The sequence below is a fragment of the Canis lupus genome, chromosome 10, assembly GCF_011100685.1.
Source record: "Canis lupus familiaris isolate Mischka breed German Shepherd chromosome 10, alternate assembly UU_Cfam_GSD_1.0, whole genome shotgun sequence".
NCBI classification, from domain to species: Eukaryota; Metazoa; Chordata; class Mammalia; order Carnivora; family Canidae; genus Canis; species Canis lupus.
Genome location: NC_049231.1, coordinates 9994928 through 10012509, shown reverse-complemented (window position 1 = coordinate 10012509; position 17582 = coordinate 9994928). Strand labels below are relative to the sequence as shown.

The 17582-nt window shown below is 40.2% G+C and overlaps 1 protein-coding gene across 1 annotated transcript in view; it reads right to left on the bottom strand.

The window, feature by feature from the left end:
- CAND1 (cullin associated and neddylation dissociated 1) overlaps positions 1 to 12932 on the bottom strand; it is a 40288-nt gene extending 27356 nt beyond the window's left edge. Inside the window, exons 1-2 of the mRNA XM_038549954.1 lie at positions 12778 to 12932; positions 1965 to 2108 (exon numbers count right to left, since the gene is read on the bottom strand). Coding sequence (XP_038405882.1) covers positions 1965 to 2108; positions 12778 to 12845 — 212 coding nt within the window. The 5' untranslated portion in view covers positions 12846 to 12932. The remainder of the gene's footprint in view (positions 1 to 1964; positions 2109 to 12777) is intronic.
- Positions 12933 to 17582: the final 4650 nt, after the last annotated feature.

Genomic DNA, 17582 nt, shown 5'->3' with positions numbered 1-17582 from the left:
TTTGGCCCAGGGCATGATCCTGGAGACCTGGGATTGAGTCCTGGGGCTCCCTGCATGGAGCCTGCTTCTCCCTCTGCCTGTGTCCCTGCCTCTCTCTCTACCCGTGTCTTAAATAAATAAATAAATAAATAAATAAATAAATAAATAAATAAAACATTAAAAATTAAAAAAAGGTCTTGGCAACTCCCTGTTATTAAATGCTTCCCTTGAAATAGGTAGTGAATTCTCCTTAGTGAGATAAAACATCCCTGACCTGTTCTTCACTCCAGCGACATATTAAGTATGATGCTGGTCTTTGGAAGGTGTTTAATTCTCTAAATACACTAAGCAGCCTAAATAAATGTTGTGTTTTGGGTGGTGGTTTTTTTTTTTTTTTTTTTAATCAAGCTCAGTGCCTGAACAACTGTGTTTTCTTCCTCTTATTTATTAACATAAAATGAAATCAGAACTTGTTACCAATAACTGGTTTAGAGTAATACTAGAACTCCCCGTACTGGAATTATCTGTTTTTTGAGGTTTCAAAGACATGTGCAAAAGATTTTCAGGCCTGAGCTTCTTTTGAGTGATGACTTCTCTGACAATTTTCCCAATTTCTTGGTAAGGTTACTTAGCAATTTATCTATCTATTGTGATTTTCCCTCCTCCAAGAATCAGATCTTGAGTTTTATCTCCCACTATTATTATGTTTATATCTTAATTCCCTTTTTTCTTGAATATATTCCATTTCTTCCCCCAACCTGTTAATTTTAAGTATAAAAGATATTCAAAAGATCAAAAGCTCCGTTTTCTAATGAGTAAAGATCCATATGAAGTAAGACTTATATACTTCTCAATTTGGGACAAACACTACTTTTTATTACTATTTTTAAGAGCTGGTAAATGTTCATATATTTTTAAGAGAATTTAATTTTACTAAGGCAAAAAAATTAAAAGATGAAAAATAACTAATGTAAAATTATACTAATTTCTATTATTCTGCAACTTATCCTTTTAAGACCCATTTTATTTTAAACTTGCAAATGTCCCAAGTTACAGAAAATTGTACTCCATGTCTAGAAATTCTATGCTGACCAATGATTTCTCATTGGTCTGTTTTCACAGCAGGTTTGTAAAAGCTAACCCCAAAACAAACTTAAAATCTTTATAATAAAATGAAATAAAGGAGTCATAATGAGACAAAACTTTATTTAAATTGATGCCTAATTATTATAGGATATACAAAATGACATAAATCCCAGTTTGTTACATGAAACTAAAGGTTATATTTTCTAATAACTTACTATGTAGATTGTTAAGGTTTTCTAGTATTTGATATGCATAAATGAAATAATTTGTTAACAGAATTTACTGAGAACTCAAATTCTGTACCCTGTTACTAAGTCAAATTGTCAATTTCATGTCTGATAAAAAGACACTCTTACTGTACTGTACACAATTGGAATTCTCACAATTTTTAGGAAAAACTCTGAAACTGCTGTATCATCAGTCCTAATTTCTGTTAACCATGGTTTTTTTTTTTTTTTTTTTTTTGTTAACCATGGTTTTAACTGCTGCTATTCTTTATAAAGTCTTATTATTTTTTACTTCCTTTGATCATTGGTTCTTAAAATTTTCAAAAAGAGATGAATAGAGGCTGGTAAGTCCTTAACTCAGCTAAAAAACAAAAACAAAAACAAAACAAAACAAAAAAAAAACCAAGTGAGAGAACCACTCTTTCTGGGGACTCCTATACTTACTTCATGCAAATTAAAATACGATAAATGGCTACATCTAGTTAAAATATAAACCTTAAGAAGTAGATAATACGCACCACATACAAACATTATGCACCACTCACCTGCAAATTCTAAAGGAACTCCAGAAAGACAGTACAAGACTAAGATAATTTACCAACTATTACACTGAGTTTTTTTTTTTAATGGGGCTGATAGGGGTGAGAAGCAAGGAAAAAAAAAAACACTTACCATTTGACAGCTAAATTCTGTACCTCTCCATTTTTATCTTCCAGTAACTTCAAAATCATTTTCACTACTTTCCTTTCACTATCATCGTCCAACTTGATGGAATCTTTCTGCAGTTCTGTCATCAAATCATTTGTAGCCATAAACCTATCAAAAAATTAAATTTGTTGATAAATTAAGTTTTTAAAGCATTAATAAAAAAGACACTGTCTTTCAAATCTAATGCTATCATCCTTATCTAACCAAGTCCTACTTTTAAATAAGGAACCATCACTTCGAATTATCTCCCCCAGGTCAGTCCTGTTTTAAGTTACTGACAGGATCTACAGTGGGTGCTCTTTCACTCTAATTAACTGTATCATTGCTTTTAGGAGAAGACAAGCGCCTCTTTACTTTTTCTTTGCATGTCGTTTGAATTTTACTTAGGAAACCTTTAGCTACGAATATTAACAATATCTTCCGGGCAGCGGTTTAGCGCCACCTGCAGCCTGGGGTGTGATCCTGGAGACCCAGAATGGAGTCCAACATCGGGCTCCCTGCATGGAGCCTGCTTCTCCCTCTGTGTCTTCTGCCTCTCTGCCTGCCTCTCTCTCTGTCTCTGAATAAATAAAAAACTAAAAAAATTTTAAAAAAACAGTATCTTCCTATACAATATTGTGTGTTGGGAATGAGAGGTGGGGGTCACATTAAAAAATTACTGGGAAATTTCCAAAATACAAATTCTCACCTCCACTCCAACTCCCATCATAAGGTATCCAGTCTATTTTCAAAATGGTGAAGAGGTGATTCTAGAACATTGTTCCATCTGACATCCAGCCCCCCCTCCCCTTAAGAACCACTGCCAAAGACAAGTTTAATATTGAAAAGCCTAACAAAAAATGTAGAGCGACCAACTGTTTAAACTCAGCTTTAAATAAAAGGGTTGAACAGAAGACAAAAATAAGGTAAAGAGTCTCAGATTTTTTTCTCATATACCTCATCAGACAATTCATTCTTTTAAAAATAAATCCTCAGAGTAATAGATAATTCACCTGAAATAAAGCCCCCATAATTCATTTAAAGGCCAAATGAATTTTTCCAATGATTCTGGTTCTTCTCTACTTATTGAAATAACCTAACTGCAATAACAACTACTTAATGCCTTTTTGTTGTATTTGAACCAAATCAAGTTTGAGTAAAAAGTGTACTACTTTATACTACATATAGGAATGTCAAAATCTGTTTAATTAAAAAACACTATTGAAGCTGAAATGATATATAGCCATGCAGATAGTCTGGCAATACAGGTGATAAACTATGTGATAAAGATCGGCAAAATAACTTATTAATTTAGGAACTCATTATTTTAAGGAGTCAGTATGTTCATTTAATGCTAATTTGACAAAGTTTTTTTTTTTTTGACAAAGTTTTAAACTACAATGCAAAAACAATTCTTCCCAAGTTTTGTGAAACAGCTTATAAAGTCTGTGTTCAAATTAGGATTATACTAGATAAAGTACTTTTTAAAAATAAACATAGTTCTAATCAGTGGCCCCTTCCCAATTTATATGATGACTAAAGAAATTAAAACCACACAATATTCTAGAAAATAAACAAAAAACTGAATAAGAGGCAACTAATGCAGGAATTCTTTATGAAAAGCATTAAAATATCTTAGCTATTTTACTTACTTTAAGATCATGAAATAAAACCACAGTAGTTGGGACCTCTAAAGATCCCTGAAATGTTCATCTGGTTGGAAAGAAAATGACCATCTTCAATTTAGGTAAAAAAGCAAATAACCCTAACGCAAAAAGTTGCTTTATGGTTCTGAAGGGAATCTATTGGTACACACATTCTTTCCTTGATTTACCACGTATTTACTCATTGCCTACTACACTACAAAGGCTGCACTATGAACAAAGGATAGACAACAATAAAAGAAGTCTGAATTTCAAAAAATTATGATTAACGCAAAACCACAAGATACCACCTCACAACAGATTGGCTAGTCTCAAAACTACAAGAAATAATAAGCACTGGCAAGGATGTGGAGAAAAGGGAACCCTCGTTTCCGGTAGTAGGATGTGAAATGGTGCAGCCACTATGGAAATTGGTTTTGGAGGTTCCTCAAAAAAGTAATAGCATATAATCCAGTAATAAGCCCACTATTTCAAAAAGATATATGCTCCCCTATGTTCATTGCAGCATTATTTACAATAGCCAAGATATGGAAGCAAATGGACTAAAGAACAAGGGAATATTTTATGGAATAGCCATAAAAAAAAAAAAAGAATGAAATCTTGCCATTCTCAACAACATGCATGGACCTAGAGGGTATGAAAAGGTATTAAGAGGCACAAACTTCCAGTTACAAAATAAATGGCAGAGATGAAAAAGTAAAGCATAGGGAATATAGTCAATAACATTGTAATAATTTTGTATTGTGACTGACTATACTTAGCATGGTAAGGACTATATAATATATAGAATTAGAATTGTCAAATCACTTTGTTGTATACATACAACTAATACAACATTGTATGTCAACTATACTTCAATACAAGTTTTTAATTTTAAGAAAACTATGACTAGATTTTTTTTAGAGTTTTAAACATTTTTTATAAAGTTGAAATGAGCACCAGTATAAATAGCAATAGGTAGTATTTTTAAAAATCAGAAAAATAAACTGAGATAGTATGAAGTTATGTTACTTTTAAATGGTGACCTCCAAATTATAAAGTCCTAACAATTTCTTCCTTCTGTTATTTTGGTATAAAAATTTGTACTACAAATCATCCTATGAGAAAGTTGTTTAACCAGCTAAAAAGCTGTCCATGGCAGATTTAAAAGCCAATTTGTAAAATGTCTCTTAAGCATGTAAAGTTTTAGGCATGGTGCTAAGACCTAACATGATAAAACAGACTTAAGTCCCTTCCTAACCTTTTCATCTAATATGGCAGCCAGGTAAAGGGACAAATCTTAATCTTACAGATTTTTAAAAATACTCAAGGACATCTGACACTGATCACAGCAAAGAACAATTAGTTTAGATCTCACTGATTAACAAGGGTGTTAGTGGGGAAAATGAGGCATGGGGAAAGCTGGTTTAGAATTTTAAATTTTTATTTTTGTCTGTGTTGGGGTGGGGGTGGTGGCAGCAGCAGCAATGCTGAGGGCCAGAGGTATGACATTTTCGAGTGAAGGGCTGAGAAGGAGTTAAGTGTGGCTGGGACATAGGCAGATAGAAACTTAACAGGAAGAAGATGAAAATGTAGGCTGATGTTAAGATAATAAGATCTTATATACTCGCTGACTATACAGTGAGAACCTATTATGTATCAAGTACTGTACTTGATCCTGTGTAAACAAGAGATGGCAAGAGCAAACAGAGCTACTGCTCTGTTGGAGCTTACAAGACAAATAGTCACACTAGTTTTAAAAACTACATATATGGGTCAATTATATACGTAATTATGAACAGAAATAAATCCTAGATGGGATGGAAAGGAATATGGAACAAAGAAAATTCAATGGTAGAACAAAGTATCCTGATGTAGACTGCACTAGAGGTTGTGCGTCAGGAAGGACTAAACTCTTAAACTCTGAAGCACGGGCAGGAATTTTTCTTAGGTGGTAGGGGGAGGCAAGAGATTAAGGGGATTTGGGGGTCTTTTTTTGGATTTTAGTCTTTACTCTAAGAGCAATGGGAAGCTACTCAAAAGCATCTGGGGCAGAGATGGGGAGTATACAGAAATGACCAAATGTGCACTCAGAAACATTACTCCAGCTATACTATGGTCAGAGTTAAGAGGGAACCAATCTTCATCTAGCCAAACTGACTACAGAACAGTTAGGAGTTACTGTAGCAGTCTAAGTGAGAAATGATGGTAGCTAGAATTAGGGTTATGACCATCAACCAACCAAGAAAGAAAAATGGACAATTCTCATGATTAGCAGAGTAAATGCCTTGTTTCACCTCACATATTGTAAAAAGTATCCTCTATCTAGTGCCACATCTTTTGCATGTTTGTGCTTTTTGTTGATAGTTCTGTTCAAAATGATCCCCAAGCATAGCGAAGTGCTGTCCAGTGTTCCTAAGTACAAGACAGCTGTGACGTGAAAAACATACATGTAATAGATAAGCTTTTCTTAGGGATGAAATGATGGTGCTGTTGGCCGTGAGCACAATGTGAATCAACACATTAAGTAAGGTTGCCTTTAAATAGAAATAAACATAAAACGAGGTTATGAACTGATCATCTATGAAAATGCTGTGACTAAAAGGCTCACGGGAACCTACCATCATATTTCCTCCAGAAGTTAATGGCTTGGTATCATTAATTCAACGTTCATGGGTAACTTTATAGTACTACCTACTGAGAATAATGAGAACCAACTATATGAGATTTAAAAGGTTAAAATAAGTCTTTGAGGTGGATTAGATATGGGGACGGTAAGGGAGGAGTTAGAAAATGGACAAAGAAGAGGAAAACCACAGGACTTGGGTATTACAGTCCGGTATGTATCCTTTCCAGAGTCTGTTATTTAGCGCCATTGTCTGGTCAGATCGTTTGACCACTGATCTTACAACAGGAGAAAGGATTCATAAACCTGGCTCAACTACAGACTACACTGAATGGCCATTCATCTGAGCCTAATCAACAAAAATCTCAACAATAATGAAGTTGTGAACATCATAAATCAAAGATGTTCTACAGCCCAATATGATCTGTCCTCGGCCAAAAGGGGGGATTGAGAAAGAAAAAAAGAAAACCGTAAAAGTCCAGGAATCTAAGATTCATACCCATATCTGAATATTATTCCAAATTGATCTGATGCTTACAACAAAAGCATCATTTTCCTGGACATAAACCACCCCAGAGAACATCCATTTCAGACAAGTTCACTTAACACAAAATACCAAACATCTTCCTCTCTAACTCATTGACTGCTATTTCTTCACCAATTATAGCCTTTGCTCTGCTTTAGTCTTCCCTCCTTGTAGATGTCAAATGATGGAACTGCCCCACCTTCCAACAATCCAGTGTGAAACTCTACTTCCTTAGACTCTTCCCAAAATTATCCAAATGAATAGGTCCTGATACCCTTTAACTGAGACTTCCCAAAGTGTGTGTTCTCCCTCACTATAATGGTAATAAACCCAACCTGTGTCAAGGATGCCTCTCTAAGAGAATTTCAAGAAGAAAAAAGTGATAAACAGTAGTTTTATATCTAATAAATGAGCATAGAAAATACCCACTGAATTAGTGGTACATAGAGCTTGTAAGAAACTTGGAGGGGAGTAACTTCAGTGATCTTAGGAGGGCAATAGCTAAGAAGTTTAGAGTTTATCTTGTAATCAATAGGAATTAGTGGGGAAGACAATGATCGGCTGTGATAGAAAATTCTAACGGAAAAGTTACCAATAGACTGGATTAAAAAGAGGCCTGAGACAGGAAGACTAATTTGAGAAATACTTAGCAGAAAATTAAATGAAAGAAAAAGGTAGAAGGGTGACATGAGGGTTTTCCAACTGGAACATCTGGTACATGGTAATATAAAAAGGCAAAGTAAGAATACAAAAGGCTTAAGGTGAGAGAGAGCAAAGTTAAAATGTTAACTTTCGGGCTTCTACGGCAGTCCCAGGTGGATATAACCTACAGGCAGTGCCATCTCATGTATTCAATAAATATTTTAGGGGTATCATCATTAAGAACTGTGCCAGGCTCTGCAAACAGTTATGAATAAGACAGTCTGTAGACTAGAACTTACACACCTGGCTGATTCTACTGGACTTAAAGTTCCTTGCAGGGAGAACTTATTCATCTTTAGTAAATCCAATGCAGAGATATGCAGAAACAATGGTAGAAATGGATACCTTGTACAATGAGCAGTCTCACAACCCTTCCCCTCATACACAAGCACAATTTTACCCTTGTTATTAACAGAAATCTAAATGATATGGGCCAACTGCGCCATCCAGTGAACCAATTATTTTTCAAAGAACTCATACACACACCACCATCTCATTTTCTCATTTATTCCCTTACGGTATGAATTTAGGAAGGTCTTAATACTGTCCGTGTAAATAAAACTAATTTTTTAGTCCTCTTTCTTCTTCCTGGTTTCCTCAATGAGATCTATTTTTCCAGTGGTGAGCCTTAATCACTGCTGATAATCAGTGTTATAAGTATACCTTTATCAACAAAAATCATGTAGTGAAATCCAGTAACTTACTGCCGTCAATCTGCAAAGTACTTAAAGTGTCCAGAAAACACCTTCTTAAGCTCTAAAAATCTGTTTCTTCTGATTAAACTTACTTGTCCTTAAGCACAAGTAGTGCAGAGAACCTCACTAGTATTTACGGTCACATTATTGTTTCAGCTATGTTACAGGATCTCTAAGGTTCCTTCCAGCTCTGAAAGTGTAGAATTCCCAGGCCTGAGATTTTTATTAGCATTTTAAAGTTTCCAAGAAAAAACACCTAATATCCAAAATACACACACACTAAATTTGGTGGCATAAACCATTATCAAACTAGGAAATTCTGCAATGCAGTAAATTATTTTAAGATTGTACCAAATGGTATTTTAAAAAATTGATTGATTTCTGAATGAAAATGGTTTCTGAAATTTCCCCAAATCCTTACATGCTTAAAAGAACTCTGTAATTAAAATCCAACTAAAACTAGTACCTGAGAACCCACAAGGCTCAGTTGGAGGATGTAGTTCAGTAAAATGAGGTCCCTACCCTCAAGCGGTTCCCCTCAACCATACTCCCAGCTGCAGTGAAGGTCACCAACTTGTACAGTGTGCCTTCAGGCTTATACTCATTTTCCCTACCTCCAATTTCAAGAGCTAGCTCAGATGACTCCACAAACATGAATCTCCTTGCTTTCATATTCTCTGCCACTTAAGCCTGACAACTACACATTGCCGTGGGTTCTTCATCTTCATAGAAGTGTCTTAACCATTGAACAAGCATGTAAATATTACTCAGAGCAAGCACTATATCTTAAACATTTTGTAGTCCCTCTCAAGGAATTACTAAAAGTGTTTTCCAGTACAAAATATACCATAAGCCTAATTGAGAGAGAACTAAAATCTAAGTTCTTAAATTCCTAGTCAAAACCCTGGAGAAGTAACATAACATGGTAGTTAAGATTAAGAGTTCATGGTGGATTGGGGGGCGAGGAGGTTGTCTGGAAATCCCAGATCTAATGTCTAACTCACTTTGGCCAAGTACTTAATTAACATCACATCTCAGTTTCTTGGACTGGAAGAGAGATTGTTAGTATCCACATTACTAGAGTTATAAGGATAAAGAGGATCAAGTGTATATAAAGCCAACAGAAAGCATTAATGTAAACTACTACTATGTAGAGAAAGGAAAATGTGGTAAATTTTCTTTAGCTCTTGATTCCTTGCAATACTTTAATTCAGTTGGTGGTAAAGCATATGAAAATAAAAGCAAAACTTCAGTTACCTCAACCCACTGAATTTTCAATATTAACGAACAGTATCCACATGGTTCATGCATTTAAGTTTTCATTCTGCTATCTACAGAATTACCTACGTACTGACAATAAACCTTAATATACCATCTTCAAAGAGTACAGAACTCTAAAACATGAAAGAAAAAGGGTAACAGATGTACCCTCTCACCAATAAATTGAACCCATGAATCAAATCCTACAAAATGATTCTTTAAAAATGCTGACATCTGATTATTTTGAAGCCTGTACCTATTTCCTTATTTTCTTTACATGAACAGACTATGTCATTATCCGGAGACCTAAAATTTCAGGCCTATAAGGGACCTTTTATAAGTACCCACATACAAGTCTCTCCAAGTAAAAATTTATTCCAAATTAAGTAACCTGCCTAAGACCTCACAGCTAGTTCACAAGAAAGAATCCTACTAGACTAGAACCCATATATTGTGACCAGTAGGTCCTATGCTCTTTGGAATCTACCATGAGAAGAATAATGTTTTTTTCCTGTTAGACACATTATTGTTTTCCTCTTCCCTTAGCACAAGAAGAGTGGTTTGCACTAGATATTCTATAATATTAACTCTGACCTCAAGATTTTTCTGGTAGGTATTTTAAAACATGTAGCAACAACCTGTGATATTTACACCAAAATAAATTTCAAATGAGAAAGTACACGGCATAATTTTTTTAAAAAAGACACATACATGCAAATAAATGCCTATACCGATATTATACAGAAAAAAGGCTCAAAATACTTGACTTCAAATGCACACTATTTGAGTTAATCTCTTAAATATCTGTAATTTAGTATATACACACAGTACTTTAGTTCCAAAGGCTTGCCTGTTAACTGGATGGCTTCAGCGTATTACAAGTCTTTAAAACAAAGTTAATGAAAATATCTTAATGCCAAATTGTTGGAAGTCACTGTTTCTACACTTATCTTTTACACTTTTCTTCTTCTTCAACTATTAGAAATATATCAATACTACACTTCTAGAATAATCATCCTCCAAGCAATGTTTTTTTGATTTACTCTAGCTGAGACTGGGAGATAATTCTTATCAAGTTCAACACTGACTACAGCTTAATATCAAAGCATTATGTCTTTCAAATAGTTTATTTTAAAAAGCAAACACAAAAGCATGCAATATATTAACTTTACAAGAAATTTAAGTAGCTGGAGTCAAAAATCACATATACAATATTAACACTCCTTTCAACATGTTACCTATACACAAGTCTGCCTAGTTGAACAAAATCATGCTATTATAAGGAAGTGCTGTCTTTAATCTGAAGTTGAATACAATCAGCATGACTTTTCTAGTACTTTCACAGAATGAGCCAAAATGACAGCAAAGGGGGGAAAAATCACACCACACACTTTAAGGCTGTACATATGTACATACATATCCCACTCAAATGTGTATTTAAATTTCAGTGTCTTGCACTGGGAGCAAGTGAAACTTCATAGGGAAGTAAACAGCATTCTAATCCTTAAACACACACACACACACAAAAGAAAAAAAAAAGCAAAACTTTTATTTCCTCCAATAATCTAGATTTTGATCTACACAAATCTAAAATACCAAAAACAAAAAAACAAAACAAAAAAAACAAATCATGTCTCTTCCAAAAAGTCCCAACGCTAAAATCTTTGGTATTGACAAACTGGATTCTCAAAGTTTCAAAATGTGACACTTAACAACTCCCTAGGTAGCAAAACTTTAAAAATTACTCTGGCTTTGAAGTCACAGAACCAAAACTGTTATTTCCCTGGCCACGTGACTACACCAGGACATCAACTTAATCTAGGGACACGATCACTACAGTTTTTCCCGCTTCTCCTTTCACAGATGGGAACATCTCTTCCTGGTAGATGAGGTCTGGACCGGTTTCCAGGTGGTAAAGGATTACCGTTCACACATACACAAAACAAAGTAAGGTAGCTCCCAGTCACAGTTTTAATCGACGGTATCTGTACTTTCCTTAAAAATGCTCACAAAATACAAGCACCAAAGAAATAGTTTTGTTGTTGTTTTTTTTTTTTTTTTTTTTTTAGATCGGGAGCGTATTTATTCTGTGATGGGACAGGAGGTGGGAAGGAAGGAATGTAACCACCACACTAGTGCAAAAGAAAGGGCGGTGGGGGCGGAACCAGGACAAGCCGTGGAAACCACCATTCTCCGACGTGCGTGTTCCCAAGGTCCGGAACGCACAGCACAGCGACCCGGGGCACGAGCTCCGCCAAAGCCTCCTAATCCACCACCTTCATTTTTTTAAGAACGTCCATCAGCAAAGATGCATTCGCTCGCTTTACTTTTCAGGGTTAAGGTTCCCGAATTCACCCTTCTGGCAGTAATTTTGCATATAAGACAATGAGACTGAAACCCCGAGAGCCCGCTTAGTTTTCACCTGACAAGGTTAAAAAAAAAAAAAAAGAAAAAAAAAGACACGAGATGCTGGCGGGAAAGCCCTGCGAGTCCGGTTTCCTCACCCTGGCTGCGCCCCCCGCTCCCACTCCCTCCCTCCTTCCCACCGCCACGAGGAGAACCGGCCAGGCAAAAAGTTCATAGGGACCCAATCTGCAGAAAGCTAAAGCTAAAGCTAAGGTGAAAAAAAAAAAAAAGAAAAAGAAAAAGAAAAAAGAAAAAAAAAAGGGGGGAGGGAAGAAAAAAAAAAAAAGCAAATCATTGGAGCTGAATGCACCTAGGCCCACTCCCGTCTGCGGGCCGAGGCGGCAGCGGGGGCCCGGGGCGGGCGGCAGGCTGAGCCCCGGCGGGCAGGGCGGCCTAGGGCCTGCGGCGGGCTGCCCCGGGGGCCCGGCCTCCCCTCCTCCGGGCCTCCCCTCCTCGGGTCTCCAGGTCTCCGAGCCGCCCCGCCTCCAGGGCCTCCCCTCCTCCGGGCCTCCGGGCCTCCGGGCCTCCAGGTCTCTGGGCCTCGCCTCCTCCGGTCTCCGGGTCTCCGGGCCTCCCTTCCTCCCGGCATCCCCTCCTCCAGGTCTCCGGGCCTCCCCTCCCCCCGGCCTCCGGGCCTCCGGGTCTCCGGGCCTCCAGGCCTCCCCTCCTCCCCGCCGCCCCCACCTCCCGTCCCTACGCCCGGGGGCGAGCCTGCCCCGTGCCGGGGCTGGGGGCGGGGAGGCCCGGGGACGCAGGAGCGGCCTGGCAGGCGCGGCGGGCAACGGCCCGGGGCGGCGGGCGGCGGGCGGCGGAGGGGGAGGGGGCGGAGCGCGGGAGAGGGCGGCCTGCGGGGCGCGGGGCGCGGGGCGGGGGCCGAGGGGTGGGGCCCGGGGCGGCGGCCGCGGGGGCCCCAGGCCGCACCGCCGGGCCGCGGCCTCACCTGAAGTCCTTGTCGCTGGATGTCATTTTCTCCAGCAGATTGGAGATGTGGTAGGAGGCGCTCGCCATGTTGGCGGCCTGGGTCCCGCCCGCTGGCGCTGGCGCTGCCGGTGCCGCCGCGGAAGCCGGGCTCGTCGTGTCGCTCGCGGCGGCTCCCGCTCGCAGGGGCGCGGCGCCTGTCCCTGGGCCTAACGACGGCGGCGGGGCGCGCTCATGGGCCGCGGGGAGCCGACGCCTCCGCTCGGCCGGCCTCGCTCCCGCGCTCTCCGCGCTCGCTCCCCGGGCAGGCGGCCAGAGCCCGCCCACCTCGCTCCGGGGCGGGGGCGGGGGCGGCGGACGCGGGCGCGGCGGACAGCGGGGTCAGGGTTCACGGAGGTCTCCCCGCGCACGCTGCGGCGGCGCCCGCCGAAACGCGACCCCGTTGGCTGACGGCCCCGTCCGTCTCCGCGTGACCCGCCCCCCAGGCGGCATGACAACGACCCAAAGCGGCTGTTCTCGCGAGACTTGACGGCGGCGGTTACGCGATGGGGGGGGCCCGCAGTGGGGGGGACAAACGTGCTGTAATCTGAGAATAACTTGACTTTTTTTTAATGTTTTATTTTTGTATCCGTAGGACTGTAACGATTTCTAATTAGCATAAAGCGAGGGAGTAATGCTACTGAAGGCACCAACATAAGAATGATTACAAGCGGCTTCCTTTCGAACCGGACGCGTGGCCTACTTTGCCTCCACCGCCGTGAAAATAATGCTGCCACGTGAAAACCACAAATCCCAGAATTCCGTCGGGGTGGGTCGGGATGGGATTGGCTGAAGGAACTTGTAGCTTCCCCATTGGCTCCCGGGAGAGGAGTGGATGCTGGGATTTGTAGTCTAAAGAGTCGGTAGCGGAGGGTTAAAGCTTCAGCGGCCCGCGCGGTTGGTTTCCGCCGCGTATTCGGGATTTTCCTTTTTAGAGGCCCGTTTGGCTGTTGCGGGATGTCTGCAGCGCTAGGCTGCCGCGGTCTGGGCAGGCGCAGTGCGGTTCAGGGAGCGTTCTTGGCAGATGTGCAGCAGAGAGGCTTGCTAGCGCTGCTCCTTGGGGGCGGGGGTGCAGGCGCTGGGGCTCTGCTGGGCACGCTCCTCCCCGCGCGCATCCCTGAGCTCGCCGAGGGCCAGCGGTGGTAGGCACCTACTCGGTGCATTCGGAGCCGCCGAAGGCCCACCCTCTGTAGCCAGCTCTCATGGCCTTGAGGCTCCTGCAGCTGTATTGCATTGTTCCCAGAGACGCACACACACAGCGGTGGGAAGTCCAGTCATTGGTTGCAGGCTTTATCTGCTTTCATCGGAATTGGAGCTGGCTAAAGGAAGACAGAGACAGCCCAGTCAAGCGAGAAGGAAAATTCTGTCTCAATCCGTTACTGCTCCTGTTCAATAAACAAAACACCTAAATAGCTTCCTTTCTTCCAAATATCAAATATGACCTTTCTCTGCTGTTCTTTCCTATAGTTCCCACATGTTAATATTGAGTGTCTTCTAAAAGCCAGGCACCGTTGTAATCAATTACAGTTAAAACAGGTGAAATGTGACCTGGCCTCCTCATGACTCCTACCTAATTCTTTTTTTTTTTTTTTTTTTTTTTTTTTTTGCCCCAGTGCATCCTTTTACTTTAATGCTGTTTCTCCCCAGTAGAACCATGCCGCTTTCCCTGACTTCATGATGGATTCATATCGTGTGTTGATTTTGGAGGTCAGAAGTTTGAAATTGTCAGCGTAGGTTCCCAGGGCGCTTTAGCCACAATGAACGCCCTTCTGCTCTGAGCAACCTCTCCACGATATTTAATGTAAACTATGCTTATGCATGTCACACACAAACAAGCTGGTCATTTATCTTGCGTGGACCCCAAGGCCTAAAATCTAAGTCATCTGGTTGATAACCCCCCCTCCCTTTTTTTTTTTTTTTTTTTTTTTAGCCTGAATCCAGTCAGACGCCAGGGCTTGTTTTTTCCATTTGTGTGTAAATCCTTTCATTTATCAGTCTCCAACTGAACTATAATATGTGTAGTCAGACAGCTTGAATATAAATCCTGTGTACTGCCACTTATTAGCTGTCTTAGGCAATTCACCTCAAGGTCTCTGGGCCTGGGTTTCTTTATGGATCACACTAGGATCATCAGAATACAATGTTACCCTATCTGACTGTTTGAAGAGTCAAATGAGCTATTGTCTGAGTCTGCTACTGTTGCTATAACTGAATACCGTGGATTGGGTGGCTCAAACAACAAGAATTTGATTTCTCCTAGCTCTGGAGGCTGGAAATTCGAGACCCATGCAATAGCAAGGTTAGCTTATGCTTATGCTGAGGCCTTAGCTTGCAGATGGTGGCCTTCTGCTTGTGTCTTAGTGTAGACTCTCCTGTGTACGCCCACACCCCTAGTATCTCTTTCTCTTCTTCTAAGGACACAAGTCCTGTTGAATTAGGGCCCCATCCTTGTAACCTTGTAACTTTATTTCACCTCATATATCTCTTCAGAGGCCCTATCTTCAATTATTGTAATACTGGAGCTTAGGCTTCAACATCTGAACACTGGGGGAGACACAGTTCAGTCTGTGACAGATATCCCTTATAGAGTGTTCAGCATATTACCTGAAACATAGTAGGTTTTATAAATAATAACATTTCTGGTAGTTACAAAGGTCACTGGAAAGCATCTAATAAAAGTCAGCTGCTAGTAGTAATATATTCTTTTGGTCTTTTCCTTGTGCCTATCCCAAACCATTCTGCATAGCCAGTTGAGGGTTTCTTTTTTTTTTTAATTTTTTTTTATTTTTTTATTTATGATAGTCACAGAGAGAGAGAGAGAGAGAGGCAGAGACACAGGCAGAGGGAGAAGCAGGCTCCATGCAGGGAGCCCGACGTGGGACTCGATCCCGGGTCTCCAGGATCGCGCCTTGGGCCAAAGGCAGGCGCTAAACCGCTGCGCCACCCAGGGATCCCCGGGGGTTTCTTAAAACATTGTTTTCATAGTGCTACTCAGCAACTTAAAAAGTTCAGTGGAGGGCAGCCCCAGTGGCTCAGCGGTTTAGTGCCACCTGCAGCCCAGGGTGTGATCCCAGGATCGAGTCCCACATCGGGCTCCTTGCATGGAGCCTGCTTCTGCCTCTGCCTGTGTCTCTGCCTCTGCCTCTCTCTCTCTCTCTTTCTCTGGTCTCTCATGAATAAATAAGTAAAATCTTTAAAAAAACAAAAAAAAGTTCAATGGAGGAAGAAAAAAGGTAAAAAAAAAAAAAAAAAAGTTCAGTGGTTCTCTACTACTGAATGAGATCCAAATGTTTTGGCAATCCGTGGCCTCCTTCATCTGTCCCTAACCCTTTTTTTCTGACCTTTCTCCCACTATTCTAACATAAGAATTTCTTCCATTGATTTTTTTTTTTTTGAGTCCCTCAAAGACCCAACTCCAAGATTTCATATAATCATCATTATAATAATAAGCCCTTACTTCTAGGTCAGGTGCTACATTCATTAAATCCACATTTTAAGTCTGAGAGGCACAGAGAGCTTCAGTAACTTGCTAAAGGTGCAGTCAGGATGAAAACCCAGGCAATGTGCTTTCAGAGCCTACACTCCAAATCTCTGTACTAAAATGCTTGTCCCCACCTGCAATGCTATTCACCTCCCCTGTCTCTTTCTAGGATCTTGAACCAACAATCGTGTTCATATTCTTCCAACTAGAGTGTAAATTCCTTAAGAGCATATACTAACTTTAAACCACTTCTGCTTCTTTCAAGTACTTAGCCCATGCCAAGTTTGTAATAGCAAAAGTACTTAATTTTATTTTGTATTCTTGACCTCTTAGAGATTTGATCTGTGTATCACTGAATATAGCTTGTTACTAAACAGTGGGGAAATGCATTCCTTTAAGGATCTATAAATGATGAGGCTCTGGGTGGCTCAGTCAGTTAAGCTAAGCGTCTGCCTTCGGCTCAGGTCACGACCCCAGGGTCCTGGAATCCAGCCCTGTGTCTAGCTCCCAGCTCAGCGGGGAACCTGCTTCTCCCTCTCCTCCCCATTCATGCTCTCTCTCACTGTGTCTGTCTCTCAAATAAATAAATAAATAAAAATCTTTTTTAAAAGTAAGGATCTGTAAATGCTAAATTAATTTTAAGCGCAAAAGGAAATAAGCCGGCAGGGGGTGGGGGTGAATGGGTGACGGGCACTGAGGGGGGCACTTGACGGGATGAGCACTGGGTGTTATTCTGTATGTTGGCAAATTGAACACCAATAAAAAATAAATTTATTATTTAAAAAAAAAAAAGAAAGAAGCCTACATAAGGCTGTCCTCCAAGAGTTTTCTTTCTTAGTCAATGGTCATAATGGAAAACAGACAAGAAAAGAAGAAAAATGGAGTCTTTCAGCTCTTGGAAGTTTCTTCAAATATCAATCAGTAGCTTAGCTTAATTCACAAACATTTATTGAGTGACTGCACTATTCCAGGAAGTGTATAGTTACTGAAGAGATAAACATGAGCAAGACACTTTTCCTTGATTTGGGGAGACATTCACATTGACCAAATCTTAAATTTCATGTATTTTTTTTTTTGTATTTTGCCTAAAGTATAGATCCTAAAATTCTCTTTAAAATGTAAATATGGTAAGACTGAGGTGAATTAAGTATTAAAAGTCAAATATCAATACAGAGAAGGCAACAGAAACATATAATTGATTAAAGAATATGAAGTTGTTTAAGTAGTGGCATGTTACTTTGTTGTTTTTCTTTTTTTAAGATTTATTTATTTTACTGAGAGAGAGAGAGAGAGTGCACAGCAGGGAG